Source organism: Myotis daubentonii, chromosome 8, assembly GCF_963259705.1.
Source record: "Myotis daubentonii chromosome 8, mMyoDau2.1, whole genome shotgun sequence".
Lineage (NCBI taxonomy): Eukaryota > Metazoa > Chordata > Mammalia > Chiroptera > Vespertilionidae > Myotis > Myotis daubentonii.
In genome coordinates this window covers 62,447,603-62,475,181 of record NC_081847.1, presented here as the reverse complement: position 1 = coordinate 62,475,181, position 27,579 = coordinate 62,447,603, and the positions used below count along the sequence as shown (strand labels likewise).

The 27,579-nt window shown below is 40.3% G+C and overlaps 1 protein-coding gene across 5 annotated transcripts in view; it reads right to left on the bottom strand.

The window, feature by feature from the left end:
* Positions 1 to 27,579, bottom strand: part of PTPRM (protein tyrosine phosphatase receptor type M) — a 661,667-nt gene that overhangs the window by 105,800 nt on the left and 528,288 nt on the right. For all 5 annotated transcript variants that reach the window (XM_059706595.1, XM_059706597.1, XM_059706599.1 and 2 more), the window contains 3 exons: positions 21,802 to 21,953; positions 18,306 to 18,380; positions 13,256 to 13,443 (listed from right to left, as the gene is read on the bottom strand). In XM_059706595.1, the coding sequence (XP_059562578.1) occupies positions 13,256 to 13,443; positions 18,306 to 18,380; positions 21,802 to 21,953 (415 nt within the window). The remainder of the gene's footprint in view (positions 1 to 13,255; positions 13,444 to 18,305; positions 18,381 to 21,801; positions 21,954 to 27,579) is intronic.

Here is a 27,579-nt window from a genome sequence, read left to right as displayed (position 1 = left end):
TACTGGGTTAGAGACATGCAATAACTGGCTACTGCAGAAAGCGTCTCCGATAATGGGAGGATGGTGGCCGAGTGTGACAACTGTCATCAGTCTTAACAGCAAAGGGTAGTAGAGGTCCACGTTGCAAGGAAAGCATGGCCACCATTGTTATAAGCCTGCAACCACTGGAACTATGTGACAACCAGGTTGAAAACATGGTTTCTCCATAGCAAACACCAGAAAAATCTACAGATAAATGATTGTGATAAAGATCGCTGAAAAAATGGTTCTGGACAAAGGAGCAATATATAAAAGGCAGAAGCAAATGTGTGTGTATATGTACTCTATATTCTTGCAATAAAAAGAAAATGTAACTTTAAAATATACTATCACCATATCCAAAAAGTACACATAACTAAAAGATGTACAAGGTTTTATAGAGAACATTTTGAAACTTTATTGAAAAATATAAAAGAAGAACCAAATAAATGGAAGCAGAAACCATGAACGAATAGGAAAATCCAATGTTACCCAGAAGTAATTCTCTCAAGTTTTATAAATGGATCCTATGAAATTCCAAACAAAAGTACACAGTTTTTCATGAAGCTGACTGACTAGGCTGTCCACACTTTCCATGTACAAGGATTTTTAAAAATTATGGCAGCACAAAGCCTAAGGACAGCCAATACATTTCTAAAGAAGAGCAAGGTAGGCCTATAGAAGAGGCCATGCAAGCCCATCAGAGACATCAATACCCTCGTAAAAAATAAGAGGCAAAGCACATGAACAATTCAGAAAAGAAAAATTTCCCATGGCTGGTAAACATATGAAGACGTGTCTAGTTTCAAATGGAACAATGATGAGATACTTATTTTTTTCACCTATGAAACTGGCAAAGACTAAAAAATAATTAATGCTGCTTTTGGTGCCAGTGTTAAGCATTCTCATCAAGAGCGCTGATGGTGAATATGAATTGGTACCTTTCCAGAAAGCAAGTTGTCAATATGCATAAAGAACCTTAAACACTCAGAGCTCCAGTGGCGCAATTGGTTAGCGCACGGTACTTATAAGAACCTTAAACACTTGATACATTTTGAACCATTAATTCCTCCTCCTGAAATCCATCCATAGAAAATAATGAAGGTAAATCCAAAGAATTATTCGTAGCAGTGTGTTCACGGCAAAGACATAAGAAACACCTGTGATATAATATTAAATGGGAAAACAAGATATAGAACTATTTATATTAACATTCCAAGGCGTTAAAATATTGGATGGAAATTTACTGAAAACTGACAACAGGTTTATGGGTGATTTTTATCGTCTTTTTTTTTTTATAGTTTGCTTAAAATTTTCAAATTTCTTTCAAAAATAGTATTGCTTTTAAAGGAAAACAACAATAAATCAGGAAATCAGGACTTGCAAACTTAAAAAACATATTTTGTTACTCTCTATCCTTACAACTGTTTCTCATTATTAAAATAGAGAAAAAGCCCAGCTGGTGTGGCTCCGTGATTAAGCATTGACCTATGAACCAGGAGGTCACAGTTCCATTCCTGGTCAGGGCACATGCCTGGGTTGTGGGCTCGATCCCCAGTGTGGGGCGAGCAGGAGGCAACTGATTAATGATTCTCTCTCATCATTGATGTTTCCATCTCTTTCTCCCTCTCCCTTCCTCTCTGAAATTAATAAAAATATATATTTAAAAAGATAGATAAAAAAATAAAAGCAAGCTCTCTCTTTAGGCAGATAAATTATGTTAATTGAATTTATAGCATATTTCAAGTAGTAAGCTTAAAGTACACTTAGTAATCAGCCAAGTAAAATATTTTGGCCATAAAATTGGCAAGGAACTCAAATCCATAATTACCTAAAGCACATAAATACAATACATATAAAAACATATGCTGTATTTTTATAATTAACACTGCATGCATTATAATTATTCAGTATCTCTTGTATAGTTTCCCTGAAGTAAACAGATAAAAAGGTTTTTCCATGAATCCCTAATGGCAACAATAGAATATAAAGGGAATGAAGAAGTTTTTTTTTTAAATTTATGTTATTGAATAATATGGATGAATTCCATCATGGATACAAAACTACTTTTATTTCAGAAGATGCAATAGAAGAAATAGAAAAAGTCAGCACATTATCTTTATGAAGTGATATGACAGGTACAAAAAATATGGGTTCTGATTGAATATTATTTTGGTCTTAATAATACATGTGACAATTTATGTAATATAAAATATGAAATAAATTAGTTTGAAACATTTAGTCTACATATTTCTTATTATTCATGATCCTTAAAAACTGGGATAGTGGGGATTAGAGATGGAATGCAACTATGATCATAAACACATTTCAGACTCTTGAGGGCTTGATACAAATATGTATTAATGTCATTACCATATCCTCTCAACTCAAGAGTTCCCAGTGTGTGGAGATGGGGTGGGGGTTAGAAGTGAGAACGGGAAAGGGAATGGGGGAAGAGAGAGGAGGAAAAGATAAAAAGGGCATTATCAGGATAGAAACCACCTCACTGAAAAAAGCTGAATCGACTCAAAACTGCAAGAGGAAAAGCCAGAGAACAGCCCGCGGATCCTAGGCGATGGCTGCCACCCACTAGAAAACATCCCATCCATGGAAATGTGTCAACCAAACAGGAAGTGTGGCCCCACTGAGGTGGCAGCCCCACTGAGGTAGCGGCATCACTGCTATCAGAGACACTTAGTGAGCACTTGGCCTTCACGGCTGACAGTGATTTGGTCAAGGGTCCCGTGTTAGGGTCTCAGCAGAGATTCTTCAGCGACATGACAGGTCTGAGACATGGGATACAAGTCTTCTGATTAATCTATTGTCCTTTCTACTACACAACACTATTGTTTGAAAAAACTAAATTTTCAACTGGCTATTTTTTTGTATCATTATCTTGGTTCTGCCTGGAGATTAGGAATCCAGTTAACACGATCCAATTAACAGAGACTATCCTGTTATCACATATAACAGAGATGCAGGTAGCATAACGGTCACCATCATGTTGCATGATCTCACTGAATAAAGAGTCACCATCTTCCAAAGAGGGTCTCTTAGAAAAGCCTGGCTTTCACACATAACTCAAATTTACACATTCATTTTTCTCCCTCCCTTCTCCCTTCCTCCCTGCACTGGGTTGATTGGCAGTAATAATCCAGGGAGGTGGCATATAGAATCCATGCTCTCAAGACCTGTAGCTTGATTTTAGCTCCTGGTGGGTTTTGATGAACCAGCTGGAGGATATCCACAGAATGATTTTTCTGCAACTCTCGACAATGAAAAACCCGAGCAGGGGAGGAGCAATGCTGGAGTGACCTCGCTTTCAGAGCTGGGACTGAGCGGGGTTAATGGGCAGCATCTGCTGCTGCGGAGATGTTAAAACACCAGAGTTGGCACTGTCAACGGGGCCCCCAGGGCTGGATGGGTCTTCTGCCAAAGGACAGCACACTTCAAAGCAAACAAAACAACACAGAGGAAAAATAACACTCTTGCAAGAGAGCCACAAGTCAAATAAAAAGCCACAAGGTTAATTTCCATAGGTTTATATCCCTGTGGTGTTGCATGTGGATATAAACATGTACTGGAGAGAACATGAACTTTAGAGTCAATAGATTATGGAATAAATTCTACCACACCATAGCAGGATGGCTGGGCAAGTTACTAAATTCTGAGTAATTTCCTCATCCGTAAAATGGGTATGATAATAATGTAATAGCCTTGAGGTTAGAAATACATCTCTGTGTGTGTTTGTGTGTGTGTGTGTGTGTGTGTATCTTTGTACAATGCGGACACATTAGATGTTAGACAAAGATAGGTACCACTGACATCATCATCAAAATTCTAAGCAAGAGCATGAAAAGTCTACTCCTCAACACCTTGTTCCCACTAAAATATGTCCATGATAACACAAATTACCTCATGAGCTTTGAAACTTTGTAGGAAGATATAAAATTTCTCTCTTGGAATAGTCATGCAATGAAATGCACTGGAGTTTCACCTAGATGATTGATTATTACTTTTATTAGTGGTTACATAGGAAATTTAAAACAAACATGGATTACAAATATTTATCCTAAAATGTTTAAACATATGGTTGGCATCCAATGGGTAAAATAATCAGAGAACCATGTCCATGCTTGCTATTTTTAAAATATATTTTTGTTGATTTCAGAGAGGAAGAGAGAGGGAGAGATAGATAGAAACATCAATGATGAGAAAGAACCATTGATCGGCTGCCTCCTACACGCCCCATAGTGGGGAGCAAGCCCGCAACCCGGGCATGTACCCCAACAGGGAATAGAACTGAACCTCCTGGCTCATAGGTCGATGCTCAACCACTGAGTCATGACATGTATGTATGTATGTATGCTATTTTCAAACGATCAGTATTGATAATGTTCAAGTTGGTCAGCACAGTTTTTTTTCCTGGTTAAATGCCACTAACTAATTTGATCCTATGTGATGATTTGTATCATCTGAGCATATGTTTTTAATAGTTTTATCTATTTTTAATTTCATTTCTATTTCTAGGAGTATATGTGTTCAAACACATAGAAATCAATTCAGCAAATATAAAGTAACTTAACAGTGTTTGTCAAATATCTATTGAATCAATCAATAAATCAATTTATATCTTACTGTATATCAGTTAATATACTGCCTACTGTAATATAAATACATTGCCCACTGCATTATCAATGAATATAATGTTCACTGCATTATCAATTGATGTGCTGCCTGCTATGTTATTCAAACACAGAGTCATGAGACTGTGAAGGGAATGGTTGTCCCTGGTTGGGAGGTCAGGGGAAGCATCAAGAGGAGGTGATATATGAGTTGGGTCTGAAAGGACTTGGCGAGTGCAAAAGGAGCCAGAAGTCACCCTAGGCAGAGCCACCACCCGAAGCTCAGCTCAGACACAAGAAGGTGTTAGGAGTGTGAGAGATGGCAAGTCACTCAGAAGAGCCAGACCATAAGGAACCTGGTGGAAAGTAGCTGTGATTAAAATGAGAGCCCGGGATACAGGCCGAGGTCACGTCATGGGGGGCTGAGCATGCCATGCTCCGAAGTCTTTATTTCTGGAAAGGACTCACGGCAGCTATTTAAGCCTTAGTCAAACGTGATAAAACATCTATGTTTTACAAAGAAAATTGGTAGCAGAGTGGAGGACAGGTTTGAAGAGGGAAACTGAATGTCAAGAAATAAGTTACCCTGGTGCAGGCCAGAGATGAGGGCCAGGGAGTGGGAACTGAGAGGAAGGGATGGAACTAAAAACTGTGGGGAGAGAAAGCAGTCAGGACTTGTGACCTGCTGATGGAGGTGAAGGAGAGGGAGGGGCAGTGACAGAACTCGCTAGACTAAGTCAGTGGGAGGTGATACCATCTGAGTGGTACCACATATTCGTGAGGTCAGCAGGTGCTAGGCGCATTTACAGTCCGTTCTGGGCGGATCCTGTGGCCAATGGCATCTGACACTGAAAGCATGTTAACAAGTGGGAAAAGCGCTTAAACTCCCCAGTGCAGAAAAACATTCTAATACCCAGCTTCAAAACAAAAGCCAGACAGCTGACTAGAAGTGCCTCAAACAAACTAGAAAATGTCTACCGTCATGAACTATCATCAGAGGGAGGATGGACGGTCATAGGAAATAACAATTTTTAATCAAATTTTCTGAAGTTTGAGCTTACACATGATATTATCAGAGGCACAGGCAAGAGGAAAGTGTATTTAAAACAATCAACTAACACCTAAGAGGTCCTGAAAGCTACCATGACAAAATGGAGCGGGCAACAAATAAAACAAGACACTTTCATAATTGTAGTTTAGAAAATAAATACACCAGGTATTCATGGTACAATCCACCCTATTGTACTATTTAAAAACATGCAGAAACGATTATCTACAAGAAAGTGAGCATAATCACATACACTTGACTTGCCCCAAAGAGCTTGAAGCAACCTCAAAATTCAGATAGACGTTTTTGTCATTTTGTTATGGGCCTGGCTCTGCATCACCATCATAATTATAGGAAAAAACACATCAAAACTCACTTGGCTGCCGCAGCCACTGGAGGCGCAGCTGTGTGATTCTTAATGCGTTTACAGTGCTTGCCAATGCTCCCCACTCCCCGTCCTTAGCTTTCAATGGTTTTGTTTGTTTTGTTTCCTGTGGGATAGAAAACAACCTGCACTGATTGTGGCAATTGATTGACTCAGCTGGTGCCTGAGAATATGAAATAGGAACTGAAAAGCACATCTGAAGAGTGTGTGGGCTGGAGGTGAGCGAAGCGGGTGCCGCCACCCCGGACTGTGCGGACGCACGGAGCCAGCTGTGTCAGGCCATGGTTCTATCAGCTGAGTATCACACAGTACCTATTATTCCACCTGCCCTGTCTCCGTTTTCAAAACTCAACAAAGGGGCTGATGTGCTCTGCTCTTAAATTTTTTCCAAAGGTGCATGCCACTCTCCCTCTGCCAGTAACCTCCCACAGGGGAGCGACTAGGCACCTGGCTCCTCTCCTCTGGGTCTGCCGTCAGCCCATCTGAGACGGGGCCTGCCTTCCCAGCCAAGGGCCTGCCCCGTCTAAGGGCATCTGAACGGGCGATCATAACCGCAACCTCCACAGAGACGGGGTGGTTTTCAGGATTTTGTTGAAGATTTCTTTGGCTTGCCTGGGAGGCAAGTAAACATAAAACAGATTGTGCAGGGCAAGTGAGATGTTTTAACGATAAGTCCTTCTTAACTTGTCACAACTTTGTCAAATACATAGTAGTCCTTCCCTTACCCGTGGTTTCACTTTCCACAGTTTGTTACCTGCGGTTACCCATGGTCCAAAAATATTAAAGGGGAAATGACAGAAATAAACAATTCATCAGTTTTAAATTGAATGTCGTTCTACATAGTGTGATGAAATCAAGTGCATTTCCACTCCATCCTGCCCGGGACATGAGTCATCCATCCCTGTGTCCAGTGTCTCTGCTGTATATGCTTCCCGCTCATTGGTCACTTAGGGGCCCTTAGTTATCATACTGACTATGTGCTATCTCAGTGCTTTGTGTTCAAGTAACCCTAATTTTACTTAATAATGGCCCCAGAGCCATTCATATAACTTCTATTATAGTATATTGTTATAATCGTTCTATTTTATTATTAGCTACTATTGTGAATCTCTTAATGTGCCTAACATACATTAAATTGTATCATAGGTATGGATGTAGTGCCATTTGTGTTTTTCAGGTTGCCCTATCTAGGAGCAGTTTTAATTAAATTGCTGTCCTTCCTTTCTCTTAATTTTACAACGAGAGAAAAATGTACTCTTTCAGAATCACATGGCTGTTTTCGTACTGAAGGTTAGTCTCTTTCCGCTTGGATCCCCAAAGATGGAGAATGAGTTAAAAACAAGACAAAACTGAGGACCAAAGGCCTTTTGGGGACTAGAGATGGGGTGAATCTCAACTTCCAGCCCTGCAGGGCCACCGGGAAGGGGGGACCCCTCCTGTCTCACTAGTATGGCATGTGGGGCACTGCAGCTCAAACGCTGCAGGAGCGGAGAGCAGTGGTGGGCACAAGTCACCATGTGTAGGACCACCCTGTGGGTACAGGGTATAGCTGCCGCATCCTGGCCAACCACCCTCTTTCACTCCAGGTCATACAGGCCCAGAAGTCTGTAGGTGCAGGACAGCTCAGTCCTCACAGTTTCCCTTCAGTGCAGCCACCTCCATTTTTCATTTTTTGAAAACTCACAGATTTTCCCAAGGGGTTATCACATACCACTCTACTTGCTGGGAAAAAGAACCCGCTCCTCTTTCACAGCAAAGCAAATAAACTTGCCCTTTCCCCTCTGTCTTTCTCCAGAGATCCCCATCCACTCTCCACAGACAATATGCCATTTTCTGTTCAATTCAACCTGTTTACTTTTCTATTGTGATTCATGTCTGAGTTTCTTTTGAATCAAATTATTGCATTTCCCTAGTGAGACATGCCATACGACGATCTTGTTAGAACAAAATCAAATACAAAATTTGCACTGAGCTCCGCGCCATCTCATCCCCACCACATGTTTTCCCTTTTGTTTGGACACACTTCTGTTGTCTACTTGAACAGTAATAAATCCTTCCCGTGTTTAGGCCAATTTTCAGACATTTCTGTCTTGGAAAAGATAAAGACGAATTGGTTGAATCACTGTCAACAGAGAAAAAGTCACTGTTTCAAAACTATTTACAATCTAGACGGCAGGTTTTCCCAATGTACATGGATTGAAGAAAACCAGGAAGACTAACTGGATGATTATGCTGAGTCACAGTAGCACCTGGGGACTCCCTTGACATTTATCCCCATGCATGCTCCAGTCCTGAAGGAATTCATTGCTTCAACAAGTGTCCAAGCCAAGCATGCCATAGCATTTCTGAACAGGGGCAGAGCGATGGAGTTCATATTATACTTTCTCCATGATACATTTTCCTCTCCCTTTTCTTTCTTGGGGGTTGATTATTACCTTTCGATCAATTCCTGTGTGCCTTGTACAGATAATGTCTAACAATTAAGCTGTTTGTACTAAATAGATCTTCATCCAAGTACAAGAATGAAACTCATGTTATCTGTGTCTTTCTTCTATTCCCATGCTTCCAGAATGATGTCCAAGTCCAAGCTCTCTAGTAGGACACATGGGCCCTTCATGACTGAAGCCCTGACTACCCACACCCGCCAGGCCCTCCTAGGATTCAGGCCAGTTTCCCAGTGCACCCTGTTCTACTTGTGTCTACCTGAAAGCTGCCCTCTTTCACCTTCTCATGGCCAACTCCCGCTCATCCTTTAAGGAAAAGGTCATCCTAACTCAGTGCTGCACCCCAGACTGGCTCAGATGTCCCCAGTGGCCTTAAAAGCACCACTGCAAGTTTCTCTTGTGAGGTTTAACCCACTGCATTCGCTATGTGGCTGCTTTCTCCTGCAGAGTGAGCTTCCGGAGGGCAGGGCGCCCAGCACCCAGCAGTGTCAGATTCACACCACCTGTTCAGTGTTCTCTGGTAAATTAAGTGCAATTTATTAATTAAACTTTCTCCTAAACCCTGCCTTGCCACAAACACCAGTAGAACCTTTTTTTCTGAGAAGTGGTCTCCAGTTACACCATTCCTTAGGACTTTCCTAACAGATATGAAAATACTATTTTAGCAATTAAAGGTGATAGCACTGATTTAAAAATACTTGTTTATTCAGTTCTCAAATTTTATTCACATAATCAAACCTACCTACTATGTAAATTACTTTTTAATGGGAGATTTTGATGATATTTGATAAATAGTAGGGAAATTACCTAGCCCTATGGCAGTGGTTCTCAACCTTCCTAATGCCGCGACCCTTTAATACAGTTCCTCATGTTGTGGTGACCCCCAACCATAAAATTATTTTCGTTGCTACTTCATAACTGTAATTTTGCTACTGTTATGAATTGTAATGTAAATATCTGATATGCAGGATGTATTTTCATTGTTACAAATTGAACATAATTAAAGCATAGTGATTAATCACAAAAACAATATGTAATTATATGTGTTTTCTGATGGTCTTAGGTGACTCCTGTGAAAGGGTCGTTTGACCCCCAAAGGGTCGTGACCCACAGGTTGGCGACCCACAGGTTGAGAACCGCTGCCCTATAGCTAAAGCAAAAGTGTACTGAGTCCTTTCCATAAAGTGACTGGCTCACTGTATCCTCAGAGTGCTGACCACAAGAGGTGACAGATGTACTGAACCGCAGTGTGTCACCGTTTCCCCATAAAGGACACCGCGTGAACTTCTGCCTTTGAATCTTATATAGGGTAGGGCAAAAGTAGGATTACAGTTGTAAATATACAAAACAGTTTATTCTTGTGTTCTTATTTATGAATGTACTGTTTTCCAGATGAACATTTGTAAATCTGCTTTTGTCCCACCCTGTATTAGTATTTTCCTCTTTTCCTAGCTAAGACTTCAACTGAATGTCAGATACTGTTCTAGCATTCATGATGCATTAAGTGGGTTAATCCTCATACAACCTTATGAGGTTGATACCATAGTTACTTCATTTTATAGATGAGGAAACTGAGGCCCAGAGAGGTTAGACAACTTGCTCAAGGTAACACAGCTAGTATTAGGCAACAGAGTTGAGTTGCCATATAGGCCGGCAGTCTGGAGCCAGAGCCCATGCCCACACCACGGCCTCTCAGTATTTGCCCTGAGGGATTCACACTATGCCAGGCTGCACAACACTCCTGACTCCTGGGACATGTTAAAGGGAAGATACACACTTCACAGCACCATTCAAAGAGGTACCTTTGATTAGAGTTCTAAAGCCAAATAAACGTAAAAAGTAATAGCCTGAGGGCTTCTAGATTCATACTAGAATAAATATTCCCTAAGATTAGAGAATGTAGAGCACAGTAAATACAGCCTGGACAGTTCCTTTAATTCCCATCAGCCTGGCTGTGCCTCTAGAAAAGACCTGAGCATGTGATTCAGTGACACATGCAGGCAAGGATGGCAAAGATAGGACTCCAGGCTTGAGGTGAGACACAGCTTAGCAGGCGTCTGTCTCCCTGCAGCCACTGCACAGGTTTCCCCACCCACCAGCATCCTTCTTCACATCCCATCTCCTCTGTCCCACCAGGGTCCTCCCGCCAACATCAGCACCTTGTCCTCCCCTGACCCCTGGGAGGGGTATTTAATCATCTGAAAATCACTCAGTGCTAGGCTTATTCTTAACAGAATTTTCCATTTCATATTTCTCTCAATAGCACCTTCTTATTTGTTCCTGCTTTCCTCTCTAGTATATGTTCTTTTTTCCTTCTTTCTTTTTCTTTGTTTTATGATGGTTTTGGTGTTTAAGCATTTACTTCTGTCCACAGCTTTATGGAGGTATAATTGATATATAACATTATGTAAGTTTAAGATCTATAATGTGATGATTTGGTATACTTGTCCATATTACTTTTAAGCAGTCCTTTCTGATCCACTGACTAGCTAGAATGAGAATGAGTATTTAAAATGTAATTAATTAATAAATCATTTTATTTCAAAGTATAACTACTCAGTGAATCATGAATTATAATATGCTTAAAATGAGTATAATTGTTTGCACTTACAAGCCATATTTCTGCAGGATCTCTGAATAGAAAATATGTTTTTGCACACTTTCAAATATATATCACTTATAATGTGTTATAGGAAGTGCCAAGGTAGGTATTTTTAAATAGTCCATGAAAAATTATCAGGTTACTTTATGAATTGTTATTTGAGCCTATAACTAATCTCTTTGACATTAATATCTTTAATAAACATTTGAGTAATATTTGCATTCAGAACTCAGACATCACTTCTATTCATTAGGCTTATATTTTCTCAATAACCTAATTTTGTCTTTCATAAGATATTAATGCTTTTGGAATCTTACTCTTAATCCTATTAATTCCTAAGCTAGCTTCTAAAACTGCATGAGGAAATATGCAAAGGCAGTCAATTTCACTGAATTATAAATCACTAAAGGTAAATCTAAAATAACCACTAAATAAGAATTCCAGGATTGCTAAATGCAGTACTTCATCTGAAAATATTTCCTGGACTGAAATCAAACCCTTGGGGCTTGGTTTGAGTTCATTTCCTTGGCTTTGTTGTCCCTAAACACAGGTCCACTGGCAACATACAAGGATACACATGTCAGCAGACAAAGTGTGTCTATTTGTCTGCATTGGACTGAAGACCTAGACTTAAAAGAAGATCAGCCATTGCAGTGGTGTGGCTCTCACTGCTGTAAGGAGCCTGGCCAGTAAGCTTGGAAATGGAGCTAAACCTAAGACAATATGGCACCTGGAACATAACATGAAGTATCAAGTGCTCCCTAAGAGGAGAAAAAGCAGTTTGAAACTTGTAGGAAATGGAGATGGTAGGAACTGATTTAAAAATACTCTCATTCCAGACAAAATGTTCTCCAATTGTGAGCTAGTCAGGTCAATACGGCACCAGAAACACATTCTAAGATTAAAAAACCACATAACTATATAATTCTATTTTTGTTTTTCTATTTTAGAGAGTGGAAGGGAGAGGGAGAGACACAGAGAGAGAAACATTGATGTGAGATACATTGGTTGGTTGCCTCCCGCATGCCCTGACCAGGGCCAGGGATCAAGCCTTCAACCAAGGTACATGCCCTTGACAAAAATCAAAGCTGGGACCCTTCAATCTGTGGGCCGATGCTCTATCCACTGAGCCAAACCGGCTAGGGCGAACCCTATTTTTACTATAAGCATGCTACCTTTTTTTCACCAGTGACTGTGACCTAATTTTAACAAGGTAAAAAGAGAAACCTATTCCCCCGACTTGGACACTCAGGTAGCATGGGCTTCTTTGAATCAGACTTCTTCAAATCAATTCATTCTTTTTAGTTCTTGAACGACTTTCCAAAAAAACTGGTCAATGACAGAGGCCGTGAAAGAGATGAGCCCTACATTTTACACAGGGTCAGAGAATATTGCCACTCCTGGAAATGCCCTGACGCTGTCACACTAGTCAGGGGTGGGCAAACTTTTTGACTCGAGGGCCACAATGGGTTCTTAAACTGGACCGGAGGGCCGGAACAAAAGCATGGATGGAGTGTTTGTGTGAACTAATATAAATTCAAAGTAAACATCATTACATACAAGGGTACGGTCTTTTTTTTTTTTTTAGTTTTATTCATTTCAAATGGGCCAGATCTGGCCCGCGGGTCATAGTTTGCCCACGGCTGCACTAGATCCTGGGTCAGCAACCTGTTCCTGGGCTGGCCGGACAATCACAGCCGTTACAACGATGACACTAACCAGTCCCTCTAATCTCCACCACATGGCACGGCTGGTTGTCTATAATTGTTTTAAGTGGGTAGTTTCTTCCTGAGATAACTATACAAAATTATCAGGATTTAACATCATATTTAATTACAGGAAAAGCTAAAGTGATCAAGAATGAGGAAGAGAGCCTGGGGGGCCTCTGTTTTCATTGCATTTATGCAGAATGAGGGCAAAGGTGAAGTGGCCCTCCTTTCTCCACTGAATGCACGCTAGCTTCCTAGTAATACATCTCCCTGCCAGAGGGAAATGGAGCCATGGCTGGAATACCTGGGCTCTTTCCGGCAGCCCTCATGGGGCCTGCTGGCTGACTGAGTGAGCTGGGAGCACAGTGCCTGGCATGATGCCCAGGAAGGCTGAGAGGGGCCCTGGTGCTGAGCTCATGCTCACCTCGTATTCCTCCTTGAAGCCATAGCCCTCGGCGCACTTCATCTGCGTGATGTGTTGGAGCAGGTCTGCTACCCGGATGGCAGGGTGCAGCTGCCCCGTCTGGTAGGGCACTTCGGCTGCCTCGCGCTTCTTGTACGTGTGCGACTGCACCAAGCTGCTGGTGTCACTGGCCATCGTGTGGGTTTCATCTAGGAGAAGAAGGTAAGGAGAGAGTGAGGGTGAACCAGCAGGCTATGTCAAAGTCACTGAAAATGCTAAGAAGTGGTGCTGACATCCCCTCAACCTATAGCTGCAATAATCCCTACAATGGCTTAGCAAAAAAGAAAAGTTAAATGTTTAGAAATTTAAATGGGATTGGCAATACTGATAGGAATGAGGCAGACATCTTGCTTTTTACAAAGCAGTCCAAACGATCTATTTCTTTCACAAAGCTGGTTGGTAAGAACCCTTTAGCCTCTGGGTGCTAAGTTTATAGAAGTTTCAGCCTGAAACTTCATCAAGGCTTGGTATTAAACCAGTCTTGGATTTCTTCTGAAGATTAGTTACCTAACTTGTATGATGAAGAAAATGAACTCTGTACAAATGTTCTGTGAGCAAAATAAAAGAGCACAAAATGGTGTGGCTTATAAAGCTAGCAATGAGAATGGACTTGATACACGAAATCAAAGAAAAGTGGAAAAGGAAAGGGTAGTGATGAGTCACTTTGCATGCTCCAGGATCAGAAAGCTTGACAAAATACTGTGGACCAGCACATCACACATGGAATGTTCTACAGGAGCTAACATGCAGGCCGACACGCAGCAGAGCCAGCTGGCTTCGTCAGGGTCTACAGATGAGAAACACACCCCCATTCCCTCCACACCTTCTCCATGGGGCGAATGGGAGAACTTACCATTTATTGGCACTTTTAAGAAGATACATATCAGGAGAAAAGAGGAGAAAAAGGAAACAGGGCATAAGCAATAATACTGTGTGAATAATTACAGGTAGTTTTTATTTTGTGCTTTTATTTGACAGTTAAGTTTTCTATACAGAGGTGGTCAGAGGGCAAAGCCTCAAGTCTCCCCTCTCGTAAGGATGGAGTTGTTTATGTACTCTATTCAAAAAGGAGTTAAAGAAGTATCACAATTGCTTCTCATCCCCCAAGAACCAAGTAACGACTAAGGCTTCTTATTTGAATTTCTGAAACAGGTCAACCAAATTGTACTGCAAAAGTAATGTGAAAATTTGGTCAAATAAGCCTAAAGAGGCTGTGTTTTGATGGAAGACTACTAGTAAATTAGATGAATGAACTGCAGAAATTGTAGCTATTAAAAATGTCTTATGTAGGAAAGTGCTGTTAGATTAAGTTTCATATTCTACAGGTTAACTCATAATAATGCTGAATCCCTTTAGCTGTTTATAATTGAGAATGTGTCTCATCAAAATATAATGCAAAGTCACTTAAAATGAGGATAATAAATAAGAATCTATTTCAAGTATAAATAATTAAATTTGTTCATTTTTTTTTTTAAATTACCAGATTGTTTATCAATAGGGAATTCAGCTATGGGGTTTGTTTTTTAAACTGAGAAGTTCAGGTCCAAAGGAAATTTAGCTCAAGGGCGCTTGATTAGCTGGGCCTGGTTTTGAAACCTCACTTCTATCTGCATTGCAAAGCACCTGGGGATGCATGGTATGAAAGGTGGTACACAAGTGTGTAGCTATGTCGCTGTTGCTGAAATGGCACCTGGATCACTACAAGGTGGCTAAAGACACAAAGACAAAATAAAAAGGGTGGTAAGTTGATTTTATGATTTTTTTTTCCCATTTGGAATTACTTTGAAATTTAGAAATTCCTGATCTCATTTTATTAGAACTGTCACAAATAAACTGGGAAATTTTCAAGTCAGGTTTGCTTGCTGGCGACTGCCAAGCTCATAAAGTGGGATACAGGACTGCTACGGAAGTACTGAATCCGCTGAGCTTTAGCTAGCCCAGTAGAAAGTTTCTTCTTTATACTAAAATAAATGGAACATTAATTAGTTCCCCGCCTGTGCCTCTCTCGTTCCCTCACTTTTGCACCTTTTGGGATGAACGTAATTAAATGCCCTCCATTGTGGACTGACCTTCTAAACTTCCCCTAAATTAATCATCTGGGCCTCTTAAGTGGATACGCTGGTGACCAAGCAGCGCTGTGATCCAGGGCTGGGCATTCTTGCAAGTTTTAACCATGTGGTTAAAACCACTGTTACCATTGTATGCATCATCTCCCACAGCACTGTGACATCTCGGCCTCATTACCAGTGTGGATGTGTCCTAAAGCATTTAAACACTATTGAGACCATCTAAGAAAAGAGTACTTTTATCCAGCATTTAGATCTCAAAGAGGAAATAGGACGTTCCTTGTGCAATAGCTGTTATGAAATTGGGTCACCTAAACTAGTGGAAATTCTTGATTCCACCCACATTAGTGAGTAATCAGTGTCCTCAACCTCTTAAAAAAGAATTATTACTGATAAAACATACAATTGCACATTAATTTCCTATGTTTGTTAAAATTTACCCATTGACATTTTTAAATTTAAAAGTATGCATAAGAGGAAATCAGAAATAAAATTTCTTACTAACAGTTCTGATGGTTTTCTAAGAACAGAGAATGAATGCTACCTATATTCTTTAATAAGCTATCTTGAATTTTCAACAAGCCAGCTAAAAAATCCTGAATTGAAATAAATGCTGTGTTTTTGAGGTCAGGGAGAATCGATCAATTGATCGACCCATCCATCTATTTATCTTATTTTTTTGCTAGAAAATGATGTACAGGCATACTAAAGCTCTATACATTAGGACGGGGGACCTTAGCCTGTGAGAATAAAAGGTGGAGGAACGGGAAGATTTAATTGTGCCAAGCTCCGAGTCACAAGAAACATTTCTTCAAAGTGATATTAGTTCTACTCTCAAAAAGTACCAGAACGGATACACAGCTTATCTTCTTTCCAGTTTCAGGCGATAACCTCACTGATCCTTAGTATGCAATATACAGATTCACATTTGCACCAAATAACATGGAAGAACAGTTCCCAAGCAGCACCATTTCTTACGGTGGTACATGTATAAGGTAGACATGGCTAACAGCTATTTGTCTATCCAGCTGACTTATTTTTCACAATGTGCATCATTTTTGCTCCTTGAATTGTCTGCTCAAATGATTCTCTCTCAGTAAAGAAGCCTAACCAACTTTAAGAGATGTCATTAGTGTTCATAATAACGAAGCAGCGACTTTAAAAAATGATATTTGTTTAATAAGCTTATCTAAATCCTGCTGTGAAACCTGAACAGTTTCTTCCCTCTGACAATGCACAACTCAGCCCTCCCCGCTCGCAGCTCCCCCAAGGTCAGAATGTCTACCCGAGGAACCCGGAATGAATGGCACGGCACACAAAGAAATGCAAATCTTTGCCTATCCGAAGATTCTGCAAATGTCATCTGCATGTAGATTGCATTGTTCAGGAGCCTAAGATTAGCCCACGCCCCCTCACTTATGAAAAGAATAAAAATGCAGCTTTTCCCCCTGATAGTTGGTATTAAAAGGTGAGAGCTTTAGTGGGTTTTGTTTGTTAGCCACCAAAATCATGCAAATTCAAAAATTCTGATTTATGTCCATTCTTATACTTCTGAGTTCATTTTTTCCTCAGGCAATGAATTTTCTTAAGCCCAGAAAAGACCATAAGAAAAACATAATCACCCTCTTTACAAAAATTGTAACAACTTAGAGAAAAGAGAAGCAGGTGGGGTGGGGGAGGGAGTTATGTTGTAAAGATATAAACCCTTGTAAAGAGAGTTAGGAGGCGTCACAGCTGAGGATGGAGCTCTGGCTAAAAGGACTTGCTATGCACCTTGAAGCCTTTTGTGTTGGGCTCCTTGGCAAGGTTAGTGGTAGAAAGACAACACAGCCATGCTACACGCGGATTATATGTGCGTCTCAAATGCAGTAGCAGCTCCTCCTGGTTTGGCAATGCCATTTCAGAGCCAGGTAATGCTATTTCTCCTCACCCTTCTTATACTGGACAAAAGGGATGTTTCCTCCTTTCGTTCCCCACTGGGAACAGCTCTGCCCCACATTTTATTTCTAACTTTTTATCTCATTTCTAGTGACATCTGACACACAGTAAACCATGTGATTAAAGTGCCATCTTGTCATTTAGCTGTTGGGAACATCAGCTCCTTTGAAATTCCACTGTGCTCACAGATACTTTGGAATGCTGGGTGCCTGAGTGTCTCTGAGGAGGGGTAAGGGGCCGAAAGGCTATTGTGATCATTTTTTCTGCATGATGTTCAGCATACTGTAATTAGAAAAATGCTATTTTTGAAATTGAAGTTATTAGTGCTTAGCAGTAAGTGAAAATAACAAGCTACTTTCACTTTTACGACTGTCACATTGGACAGAATTCAGCTCTTCGAAGTAAACAGCTGAGTGATTACATACTGTGCTATTTTTCTGGGATCAGACTTGACTTTAAATTTGGAACACAGAAAGGGACAATACTGGAGCTGGGATTGTTCATTTGAGCCTTTTGGTATCATTTCCAACATGCATGAGGCAAATCCTTCTTACCAATAGAGACTATCTGGAGAAAGTCTTTTTATTATCTATGTCCCCACTCTCCATCCCCCACCCGAGACCACCCACTACCCCCGTGTCCTACTTGTAATCACTGCATCATACAGAATTAAAACTTCATTCTCCCAAAGACTGGCCACTGACTCTCTAAATTACTCCTGCAATAAACTGTGATAAAGGGAAATGTTCTCACCTAAAATTGCAGTTGGCACAAATGGGTCTGTCATACATCATAAGCAGGTCAATGCAGAGAAAGTAAAAAGAGAAAGAACAGTAAATGATTGATGAAAGGCCCCCCCGATATTCCCACAGAAAGCCATAGAAAGCACCGGGTTATATGACATCAGACACATTAAGCCCCTAAAGCATCATGGACTGCAAGGCGAGCATTGATTGAGTCTGACTGCTAGGGTTTATGAAAGACAAAACCATGGAAAAATCTTTTACCTGGGTAATAGGAATTAGGCACCGACGTACTCAGTGTGTTTGTTTTCATTGTAAAGGACGATGGTGAAGACACAGCTGTAAGTAAGAGAAAGGCTAGTCAGCGGATGTAGAGGCAATAATACCTGGAAGCATGGCACTCAGATCACTTCCAGGGACACCAGCTGGAGTAGACTTGACTGCAGAGACACATGGGTTTACTGAAGTCCCCGTGGTAAGTATTACCATTTCTGCTCTCTCTGGGGAACTAGTTGTCTTTTAGAGAACAAGCTCCCTCTTATCACTTAAGCTTTTCTCACCACACAAAGGAAGAAAAACCAATAACCACAGCTGCCATTTTGAATCAAGAAATTCATTAGACTTCTACTTTGACTTCTAGCCTTTGCCTGTAAATTCTGCTATCAAGTTGAACTGATCATGTGTCCACACATGGTTTTTATAAGTTGCAAAATCCACCCCTTCCTCATCTGTTGGATACTCAGAGAACTTCCCACCATGCCCTGACCTGGTTTGTGGAAAATAAAGGTGAGGTGTCATGTGTGCTGCAAGTCAGGTCAACTCTGCAGGCCCACATATTGTCCTATTTGTCTTTTCAATCTGTATACAATGCTATTTTTATTTGAACTATTCCTCTGAAACTCTCAAGATTCAACCTTCTCTTCCTCTCTATCATTAAGAGGAAAGTCAATCCCATCCAATTTATCTGAGATTCCACTGTAATTGGATATTTCCTGTTTTTAGTTTGTTAATTCTCTTCAACGTCTTAATTGATTAGTGCTTTAAAAACACTTTAATTAAAGTGTTGAGATAAATAATTTTAATGTGCCCAAGCAGGTTAATGAAAGTCTAAATTTTAACTCCTGTGATGAAGGTATATGATTTATTAGGTGTTGAGTTCCTACCCAGTTACATCATTATATTATGGGAACCACTACCAAATCCTGATGGTATTGTATGTTATCTTTATTCTAATGACATGCTAATATATTTAGCTCTCCTGGAGAAGTTCCTTTAAGGATGGTGTTTCACCTGCGTTTATGTTTTTAAAGTGTAGAATTAGTGAATAATAGAGCAACAGCCAGAACCCAGGCTGCCTATTATTTACAATATATTTTTCTAAAATAGAAAAGTATCACATTTATAAAGCATATTTATGGTAAGCTGCCAGGAAAAAAGAGAGCAAGTGATGAAAATAAGAATAAAAAACCTGAGTACCTATAAAATACGCTAGGGTCAGCAAGAATAATGCCTATTACCTGCAGACACTTTTACATGGTTGGAAAAATGTGCAAAGCAGACACAAAATAACCACGTTTATTTTCACCTTTAAATAAAAGGTATTTTAAATACTTTAGTTTTTTTAGTAGACAAATTAATCTCATTCCCACTATACATATCTATTTTCCTCCTTTTTATGTGCAACTCCCATTTACTTTGGTGGGTAGGTTACATATGCTTGTGCTTATTTTTAAATTGTCTGATCTCACTTTTCGCTGTCGCATTTCCAAAAGGTACTCCTTTCCCAACTGCTAGCACTTTGTCCCAACCTTAAAAGATCTCAAACATTCTCAGATTTGTAATAGGTTTGGGGCTGGAGCCTCAGTGGCCTAATGAACACTTTTCCTCCCTCAGTAACTGCTCTCTTATTTTAAAGGCATTAAGAGAGAGAGAGCATTATGATAAAGTTTACTGTTGGAGTCACTCCCGGTAGATGGAATTTGATGAGATCTACTCATTGCTCAAAGAGTGGGAAGAAAATGAAATGCCTATTGCTTTGTTTCTTCTATTGGCTACATTGATGGGAGGCCCAAAATAATGCCTCATAGCAAATGAGCTGGCTTGGAAGCTGACGCTGACTTCTGAGGCAGTTCTCTGTGCATGAGCATTTTTGGATTGCCACAGATACATTCACTTTTGAAAAAGTAATATCAAATTAAATTTCCTGTCCAGAGGCAAATGTCCCCTGTTGTTCAAACTTCACAAGCCTAGAAAATATTAATGTAGGTCTCTGCTCTTTGGGCAGGTAATTCCAAGTAAATTTATGCGTGAGGAATTGCACCATGAAATAGAAAATTTGGGACATTAATGGGTTATCCTGGAAAGTGAGAACATGTGGTCCCCTACATAGTATCATTCAAGAAATAACTGCAACTACAAAAATTCTAACCTTGTCTGGGGTGGGAAGGATTTCTTCTCCCATCCCATCCCACAACAAATGCATCATAAAGTGAAAAATGTAATATGTAGCTTGTGATGTACCACAGATTCTGTCACCTACATTGAAGATATAGGGCTAAGGACAATGACTAAGGACAAGGAGTGCTGGTCAAAGTCATATCTGCTGAACTCCTGCTCCACCAGGCCAGAGCATTATGAGAAAGTTTATTGTGCATAAATGTAGCACCTCTAAGTAGGGACAGGTGGACAACCGTAGCCACCACAGAGAGAAGCAGGCAATTCAACTCTATGAAGCTTTGCTGAATGTAGGAGAAAGGCAAGGCCTGGGAGAAGGCAGGTGTGGTGACTATTTGGTGACTGGAGAAAGAAGTGGATGGGGGGAACTGCAGAATCAGAACAGGCCCAATGGGTAGTCAGGACACAAGCATACACTGTCCACCCTGCTATCTGTTCTCTCCCCCCAGAGACTAGACTCCTGTGCCTTTCAGCCACGAGGTTCCCAGCTCTTACACATTTTTATTAGTGCACTTTTATCCCATCCCCATGCTGTCCTACAGCCTGATCATGCAGCCATGGTGAGCAGCCGTCTGTGGCATGGATTTCACATGGTGAAGAAACCTCTGACCTTGAACCCAACAGGGCCGTGAACCACAGAGTCAGGTATACAACATGGGATTTACTTCTGGTTTCTGAGAAGAACACCAGGGACACAACAACTGCTCTTTTTGTATTTCGTATAATCAACATAATTGTTAGCTTCCTGAAATAATGCCTGTAGCTGGATCACAGGTGTTAGTATGGGAAGGTATGAGCTGAGTTCGGCTTACCCACCTAGTGTGAAATGTAAGACTTGTGAAGTGGAAATACATTAACTTATTAATTGCCACTGATAGCCCTATAATAAAGGCAGAACCTGTCAGCTGAAAAAATCATCAATTAACTGGTTACTGGCATTTAGTGAACTGTTTTATAGTAGGCTTCTCCTGTGTAATTCAACGCCTGGTTAGCTGACAAATAGCATCTAAACAACAAAAGAATGATGAGAAGCATGTGCCTCCTTGGAGAGGAGAAAAGCCCTTGCTCTCTAAGTCTTTCCAGAACCGTCACTGTGGCCTCATTTCCTCTGGGATCTGGACCTACCACCTGTACAATATCATCTCACCCCATGCAGAAGTTTCCAGGGCTGTTTAAAGGGACTCAAGAAACCAGTAAGACAAAAAAGAATTCTTAGGCAGTTTTTGGGTTTACAACCCCCCAGTTCTATCTGGAACTCTGGAAAACCAGAGAGATGGATTAGACGCCAAGAAACATGTGCACTTACATCTCCCGTTCAGATTGTGGGTGTCCATGAAGGAGAATGCCTCGTCGCAGTTTGTGCCTTGCTCGGCATAGCTCTTGTCCATGGAGTTCACCATCACCGTCATCTCCTGCCGCGTGCTGCTCATGGTCTCCTTCCGCTTCTTGGCGAGTTTCCTTAGGACAGAGAGTTCATTATGTAGGCATGCATCTGAATAAAAAATGGGATGCTGACATGTGTATTGACAAACGATCAGGAATAACTTCTATTGAATTAATCGTATTCATTCATAACATTGATTTGTTGTGCCTTCGAGCTATCAGGTTCTTTGTCAGCTGCAGAGAGATGGAGATGAAAGTCATCCACTGCCTATCCTCAGACATATCCACAGTGATGCTAGGACTGTATGGCCTAAAACAGTTTCTGTTCTTGCTTCTGTAACGTAAATTAAAAGGGACAATGACCATTTTAATGTAGTACAACAGAATCATTTTCTATTTACTGATATGCTTCTAGTTACTAACCTTTTACTAAATTATTTTCTTCATTTCTGTATTCAGTGCCAAAGAGTAGATGCCCCTAGTAAGTATATTTGCCAAACACAACTCTAATAGTCTAAGGATGAATCTAAGAGGCATATGGTAGAACTAATGAGCAAAGTGAGGTGAGGAGTGCATAAAGGGAGCAGTGTGATGCAGAGCCACACCGGGGAGAGGAGCCCAGGCCATGGAAGCCCTGGAGGGCAGCCCTCAATTCCCAGATAGCCATGGCACTGGACCAAACCCCAAAGGAGCCCAAATTAGTTCCCCATCAAGGTTTCTCAACAGAGCAGAAGGTAAAAAATTCTCAAGTTGTTGGCTACCCTATACAGTGGAAGAGGAGGCAAAGGACTGAGGAAAGCAGAGAGATTTCCAGTTCTTCTGGAGGCACAGTTTAACACTGGCCTCTATATCAAGCATGTCAAAATCGCAGGCATTGTTTATTTGGTCTGTGTTAGCCTTTGAGTTTGACATGCTTGCTCTACATCCTTCTCATTGACTCAAAGCTCCTAATCTAAAGTTACAGATACCTGGACAAAAGCCATCAACTTAAGGGGAACTGACATACAAATAAACAGATCAAACATGTCTTTATTGCTGTTACTACAGGAGCTGGTTTTATGCACCAACGACAGACAAAAATAGAATTAGAGATGGTATAAAGTGAAAAGTTTTAAGAGGACCATGGCACCGGTAATACCTAAAATATTATGTCCCAAAATATTCTAATTCTGCCTAAGCACATAGCAACATTTACCAAAGAAAATGGCAGCTCTTGACTCTGATTGACCTAGGACACACCAGAATTTAAAGTAAGCCACATAATCAAAATCACCCCCATATTAGGTGATTGCTAATGCAATGTAAGGCATTGACAACATTAGACCATATGGACAATCTTTATCCTCATTTCCAAATGCCACATAATCCAAATGCTTTCTTGCCTGTAGTTATAATAATCTTTTAATATCGTACTTTGAGGGCTGAACTGTTTCATTAATAAGTTGCTCTTTTTAGTTCTAAAAGTTGTTGGGAAAAATCACCTGTAACTTCTATGAGACCATTCAAGTTGTAAAGATTTTGAAAAGTAAGCGAGTCTCACTCCTCTGGGTGCTGCCATTCCTCTGTCACCAGCAAGCAGACCATGATCACCTTCTCCAGAGCCCAGTTTTTCTAGGCAACCATGCTCATCTGAGAGGCAGGTTGGACTCAGATGTTCTCCATAGGTGTTCTGGACAGAGGCAGCACCAGGCTCAAGCTGTGGTTACAATAACACATTTTCTCTCCCTTTCTGAATTTGCCAGCTCATTGGAAAAGCATTCTTAGGCCAGGTCTCCCCAGGAACACTTGAGTAGAAGACTGAGATGATTAGCCCCATAATTCAGGCAAAATATCCCAATTTTGCTGGAATTTCTTTGACTTGCTTTGGACTAATTTATGCTGATTGCCTCAATATTTTCTTTTGTTCCGCCTATGAATAAAGCTATAGCCAAGTTCATCTGACTTCTCCTTTTTGTCTTTTCTTGCTTGTATTCCTCTGATCCTTACAGGTTAGGGAATGACAGTGAATGTACTTCTGGTGTTGTTCCTGGGAAGTGGTGGTGGATGGGGGGATGTGTGCACCAATGAAATGCTTATACTGCATTTCATTGAAGAAAGGCGAAGCCCTTTCTCCTCTATAATCCTCCCCGGTGTGAACTAATTTCAGTGATGTCATACTACACACTTCAATGGTGATCCTCTTTAAGCACAAAAAGAGCCTTTTAAGGACTCAAGAGAACCTGTTCAAATCACACAGAGATCTTCATGTGAGAGACCTACAGCTTTAAGCTCATGTCCATTAAGCACATCCTCTATCTCCAAGAACCTTCTTCAAAACCCAGCTCACAATGTGCTCAGCAAGGCTTCCTGCATTAGTCTGTCTCACCACATTTTTATTGGCATCAAATGTCACAAACACAAATACCTCTCTAGGGCCAGGCAGGTGGCATAAGTAAGTGAAGTAGGCCCAAGACAACAAGGAGAGGTGGAGACTAGAGTAATGGAAGAGGGGGACAGCCACTTGGCTCCAAAAGTGATACCCCATGGAGGTCCCAGACATTGTAAATTTCAGGATAAACTAGAAATCCAGACTTTATGTGAACTTAAAAACTTTTAAAGTGTCATCAGATACTAGTAATTCAAATTAAAAAAATAAAATAGTATGGGGCCCAAACAAAGCATGTTTGTGGGCGCTTCTGCCCTCTGTTAGTAACGGCACTTAGAGGATTGCATTGGAATGGAAGGGAGTGGAAACTAATCTACAGTGCACAAGTGGTATCTCTACAAGTGTTATCTCATTTAATCCTAGTAACCTTACAAGAACTATTCTTACCTCCCGTTTTACAGATGATGCAACCCCATAACTAAATATTAGGTTTTGAAAAGTAGGATTAATTTACTAGCATAACCAATGCTTTATACAAAGCAGGTGGTACCCAATATTCTTGTTAATTGAAGTAGTCATTGTCATACCAAACCATTAGAAAGGAGAGTTGTTCTATAGCCTAATTATCAAAGTACCTTGCCTGGTTAAGAAGGGCGCAAGTTGTTGCTTGGGGTTTTCATATGTTCTTTCTTATACACAGCCTGATGCCGAAGTCCATAATTACATAAGGGCTGAGGAAGGCTAGATCTGGAATTGAGGCTTGGGAATCTGTGGGTAAACTGGAGTTTTCTCTTTCTCTGTTGCTCTCTCTTATAGGCTTTGTGTTTCCGATCTGTATTTTTTTTAAGTGAAACTTCGAAAACTGTCAGGAAAACTTTGTAAACAACGAAATAAAGTGTTTTGTGCAGGGACACTCATAAAGTGGAAGCAATTTTCTTTGCAATCTTATCTAAAGACACAAGTCAATTTATTTCCCATTTGATTTTTAACAAATGATTTGCCTGAAATATTTTAATCTCAACTCTTCAAACTTGAACTGCATGAATCTCAAAGGCCCCTGTGACAATAAAAACAAGTTTCTGCCGACATGAAAAACGAATCATCAAGAATCAGTTTACAGTTCAGCATGCAAGAAGCTTGGAAGTCATCACTCTGTCCAAACAACAAGTAAAGAGCTGAACAAACTGAAATCAACAACTCTTCTTAGACAATTCACCAGATAATTGAGGTCCCAGGACACACCACTGACCCCCAAATTACAGAGACAAACAGGTAGATACAGAGAATTACAACTCACCAGAGCAAAAATCTCAGTGAGAACCCGCAATGGGGTAGGAAAACCTAAATCCTAATAGACACCTTATTGGAGGTTCAATGTGGATAAGTCTGAAACTTATAAACTCCAGGAGGGTCCATTGTTAGGGGCCCCCATACTTTTGTGAGTCTTACCCCCAGGAGCCCTACCAGGTCCTCACAGTAAAGAATGAACAACCCTCCTGTCCCCTGGCCTCTGGCACAAAGAGTAGAAAGATATCCATTTTGAAATACAGACAGTGAAAGATAGATTATGCTAACATTAATTGAAAGAAAGCAGGAGTAGCTATATTAATATCAGACATAGCAGATATCAGAACAAGAAAAGTTATCAGGGCAAAGAAAGGCATTCCATAATTATAAAGGGGTCAATTCTCCAAGAAGACTTAACAATCTTTAACATGTGTGTGTCTAACAACAGAGCATCCAACTATGTGAGGCAAAAACTGATAGCACTGCAAGGAGAAACAGATGAATCCACTACAATAGCTGGAGACTTCAACACCCTATCAGTACTGGACAGATCCATGAGGCAGAAAAATCAGTAAGAACATAGTTGAACTCAACAGCACCATCAATCAACGTGATGTAACTGACATCTATAGAACACTTCATCTGACAATACTAGAGTACACATTCTTCTCATGTTCACAGAGAACATTCACAGACACAGACCACATTCTGGGCATAAAACACACGTTAAAATCGAAATAAAACAGAAATCATGCAATGTATGCTCTCAGACCACAATGGAATCAAACTACAAATTAGTAAGAGAATCCTAACTGGAAAACCCCAAAATATGTGGAAATTAAACCAAACACTTCTTATTTATTTATTTATTTATTTATTTATTTATTTAATCAGGTGCATTTGCCTAAGACTTTGAATCAAGAGCTAATGACACAAAGACATAGGGTGTCCTTGCATTTCTGTTTTTTTTTCACTTCTTAAAAAATTATTTTTATTATTGAAAGTATTATAGATGCTCCCCTTTTCCCCTCCATTGACCCCCTCCATCCTGCTTCTACCCACCCGCTCCCCAGGCCTTCACTGCATTATTGTCTGCATAAAAATCCTGGAAGGAACCACAGGCAACAAAATCTCAAACATCTCTCAAAGCAATATATTTGCTGAAATATCTCCTAGGGCAAGGGAAACAAAAGAAAAAATAAACAAATGAGACTCCATCAAAATAAAAAGCTTCTGCACAGCACAAAAAACCAACAACAAAATGAAAAGGGATCCCACTGTATGAGAGAATATATTTGCCAATGATACATCTGATAAGGGCTTAATTTCTAAAATGTATAAATAATTCATACAACGTAACAAAAGGAAGACAAAAAATCCAATTAAAAAAATGGGCAAAGGATCTAAACAGACTCTTCTCCAAAGAGGACATACAGATGACCAAGAGTCATATGAAAAAATGCTCAAAGTCACTAATCATCAGAGAGATACAAATTAAAATGACAATGAGGTATCACCTCACACCTGTCACAATGGCTACTATCAACAAATCAACAAATGACCAGTGCTGGCAAGGAAGTGGAGAAAAAGGAACCCTAGTGCACTGCTGATGGGAATGCAGACTGTGCAGCATGTGAAAACAATATGGAGTTTCCTCAAAAAATTAAAAATGGAATTGCCATTTGACCCAGTGATCCCACTTCTAGGAATATACTCTAAGAATCCCAACACACCAGTCAGAAAGAATATACGCACTCCTATGTTCTTAGCAACACTATATACAATAGTTAAGATCTAGAAAGAGTCCAACTGCCCATCAGTGGATGAGTGGATAAAAGAGATATGGTACCATGCAGCTATAAAAAAGAAGAATCTCCTACCCTTTGAGACAGCATGGAGAGACTTGGAGAGTATTATACTAAGAAAAATAAGCCAGTCAGAGAAAGACAAGTATCACATGATCTCACTTATATGTGGAATCTAATGAACAAAATAAACTGACGAACAAAATAGATCCAGAGACAATGAAGCATGGAACAGACTGAGAAA